Source organism: Caenorhabditis briggsae (assembly GCF_000004555.2).
Source record: "Caenorhabditis briggsae complete genome, chrII, whole genome shotgun sequence".
Taxonomy (NCBI): domain Eukaryota; kingdom Metazoa; phylum Nematoda; class Chromadorea; order Rhabditida; family Rhabditidae; genus Caenorhabditis; species Caenorhabditis briggsae.
The window spans coordinates 7137643-7141283 of NC_013486.2; the positions used below are offsets into that span (position 1 = coordinate 7137643).

At 42.4% G+C, this 3641-nt stretch overlaps 1 protein-coding gene across 1 annotated transcript; it reads right to left on the reverse strand.

Annotated features, from left to right (window-relative positions):
- Nucleotides 1-1994: 1994 nt before the first annotated feature.
- Nucleotides 1995-3200, reverse strand: CBG25554 (the record flags this gene model as incomplete). Its single annotated transcript, XM_045242244.1, has 2 exons — nt 1995-2126; nt 3096-3200. The coding sequence occupies 2 exons, from the start codon at nt 3198-3200 to the stop codon at nt 1995-1997; spliced, it is 237 nt and encodes a 78-aa protein (XP_045098093.1).
- Nucleotides 3201-3641: the final 441 nt, after the last annotated feature.

Genomic DNA, 3641 nt, shown 5'->3' on the forward strand with positions numbered 1-3641 from the left:
AAAATTATATATTTCTTCAACTTGTACAATCAAAATATCGTCATCATCATCATCGTCATTTGGACTCAAAAGCCTGTTCTGGGTAGTAATCGAGGCAGTCAGCCTTTAGTGAAAAAGCTCAGTTCCAGAAGCTTACTTCCCCATAGTGGAAACGTCTTTTCGTGGAACGGGCGAACCGGGGCCTCAGAATTTTCCCGGTTTCTGGTTTCTGGGCCACGTGGCTGGCTCCAAGTTTTTTGGCAGTTTGTTTCGAAGGGAGACCTCCAATTTTTCGTGTCGATACCTTTTCAGGAATATTACCCTGAAAAGGTGTTCCAGTACAAACAAAGGGTAGAAATTGTGTGGAGCATTGTTGAACATTTGATTCTGCCGAGTATCCAAATCCGGCCAATTCTCACAAACGTGGATCATCGACGCATCGATCGGATTGTTCCTTGTTTTTTGAGCATCGCTACTCACACAGAAACTGGTTTTGCCTGTTCTGAAACGGGAATAATTCGAATTCGACTCTATTTCGATAATCTAACTCACCCAATCGGGATGCAAAGGCTTGTTGAACGGTTGTGTTCAATTTTTGAGTCTCCTGGACCATTGTGTCTGTCCAGGAGACCATGTAGGGATCGGATGTGATCCAAAGAAGAACAGGAAGTGTTGCCTTCCAGTGTTCAGGAAGTGATGTCTTCCTTGTGTGTGTGTGTGTGGAAAGGATGACCCTTCGTTAATCTCCTTTTCCAATGTCCATCCCAGTCGAAGCATCGATTAGCCACTGGGAATCGGGGGTTGTTGTGTGAGTCCACAGCTCTGGTTTCCAGACTTTCAGTCGAACTCAAGCCGGAATAATCAATCGCTTCCAGATTGATTTTCCGATCGTGTCATTTTTTAAGGGGGAGATGGTGTATTCATTTGTCCATTCCAAATTGATTGACTGGTTATTGGAGAACATCTGGGTCCAATTCTCGGACGTTCCCGATGTCTCTTCTGGTCTGTGAGAGGTCCCATAATGACGATTCCTGGAACGTCACAGCGTCGGCGTCGGCGTCGAAGGCAACAGTTTGTGTTCTTCTTTTCCCTTTGATGATTGCGTCCCTCGGTTCCCGTCTTCCGCTCACTTATGTTCTGAAATTAGAGAATTTCGAAACTTAAATAGATCTGATCTAGTCCTACCCGTTGTGAACATTTTCAAAGTTTGCTCGTTTTCGATTACGAGTCCTGGAGTAGAAAGCCTGGGAGCTTTCATGCTTCCCCGTCGGTATAACGGTTCTTGTTGTTGGTAAGATGACCAACTTTGTTGAGTGTCAGCGACATGTGCTGATGGGCGAAAAAAGTAGCTCGTTGACTACAATTTCCTGGATATTTAGTTTTATCCAGATTTGAATTGCTCATCCCGAGCATCGTTAGCTGAAAGATGTTTGCTTTGTAGGATATACATCTTGATTATTGACTTACATGTCGAGAAAAGCATCGCCTTGTTATGAACAAGGTTCTTCTGCGGGCTGATGTTGACTTGTGGTTTGTCAAAATATGTATCCATACAGAACTCAACTCGACTTTTGAAGAAGAGTAACCTAAAAAATCTTTCATTGAATCAACTCGCGAACTGCACTAAACTCACAGTAAGAACCATCCGAATCTCATTCTGTCAGAGTTTCTCGATGGGTTTCTTTTTTCATCTCAAGTACGCTTCCTATTCATGATTGAAGTGAATGGAAGACTTGTCCTTCAGGTAACTACGCTAAGTTTCCTTTCGGAATAACAAGAGAAGAAGTTGGTGGTCCCCAATTGAATGACCATTCGTTTATCTTCAATTGAGTTTTGCGCCTGAACTGTTCTTGTTTTGCGTGGGGCAAAATGTACGGCTCCGTTCGTAGTCCCGAACTTTGGAAATCTGCCATTTCTTTGGGTAACTTCATTTGTTCCAGAGACTCCATTCATTTTAGGGATCATCTCCAATCAAATTTGGTGGGAAAAAATGAAGTTGTTTGAGCGACGACAACCTAACCATCAGCCACGTCCGATTCTCGAACTTTGAAGCCAATTGAGAAGTTGATGCAAGTGCTGCAGGACAGGTTCCGTTCCTGGATGGTCCTGGCAGAGTCTTCATGGTCATAGACCATGTTGCAAACGCTCTAAAAACTGATATACCTTCAGCTGGACTTGAGAAAGTCTTCACTTACCATCGAGCCAAGCTCGATAGGTTCCTCCCATAGGATGAGACCGTTTGTCTGAAATAAAATATATTAGGAAAATGGATAACTTCAGAAGGAGAAGAAGAAGAAGAAAATAAGGTTAACGAAGATCTCATAGTTGGAATTATACAGTATAATTTTTACTGTTTCTTATTCCAAGAGAGGGAAAAAAGATGAACAAAAAAATATTTCTTTCTAGAATCTTCCATGTAACAGAACGATCGATAGGAGAAATGAAACCTCAATACAAGCCGCGAGCGCAATGACGAGGCCGACCTTTTGTTTCTACACCGATCGATATTGGAGAGACCCAGAAGAGAAGAGAATAGTATAGTATAAACAAAATGTAAGGGTGTGTGGAAAGAGATGAGAAGCCAGACATTCGTCCCGTGCTTCGTGTGTCAGTCTCCTAGACACATATCGATTCGTCAGACGAAGGGTACCAGCCATTATGCATACAGCACATTTGCTACGCAGCAAGTGTACGCAGCGAGGTTGTGTGTTATTGGTGAAGAAGGGGAATAAGGAATACTACATTTGCGGTGGCACCAGGGTTGAGAACTCGGAGAATAAGAACTGCTATACTTGAGAATTGCACATATGAGAACCGTTTAAATGAGAACTACTACAGATAAGAACTCGAGAAACTAGCTGAAAACATGTCTTAAAATTATTTTTTTGGAAATTTTTAAAATATTGGTAAGAAAGAGGTGTTTTCGAACTATTTTTCTGAAAAATTTAGATCTTGAACTACGTATTAGAGTCGTTATTTGTAGCAGTTTTCATATGTGTAGTTCTCAATTGTAGCAGATATAATTCTCCAAGTTCTCAACCCTGGTACCGTAGTTGCGTGCTAAACATTTATTGAGTACAAAAAATACCAGGTATATCATTAACACAAATATGTACCAAAATGTAGCAACGGTGAATTAAATCATCCGGATGATCATTCGTTAAACTCCGGGCGACCGAGAAGGATCGTAGAGGGCAATATTCCATGTCCTTTCTCCACATCCATTAGAAAATCACAATTCTGTGTGTTGAACAGGCGGAGAGCGATAGTTGACAATTCCAGGGGAAAAAAAAGAAGGATCCAGAATGACATGGCCAGTAACGACTTAACCAGAGCATGTCATTGGGGGCGAGACGACGGCTCAAAAGTGTGCATTGGGCTGCGGGATACTGAAGAGTTTTTTAGAAGTTTAGGATGGTTCGGTGTAGAGGCGAAGCCAAAAAGATGCCGTTTCAACTATAAAGCTCATTCGTGGGGGTGTTTGGTGTGACGACGATTCTCGGGAGACACCGTAGTAGATTGGTGGGAAACGCGTGTGTCATTTTCAATGGCTTTACACTCCGTCCCTTTGAATTGGAGGGAGCAACCCATCCTTGACTATTCTCGTGGAGTTACAGGGTGCCTGAAATATACATTTAGTTTATTGCATACTTGCGGACGGG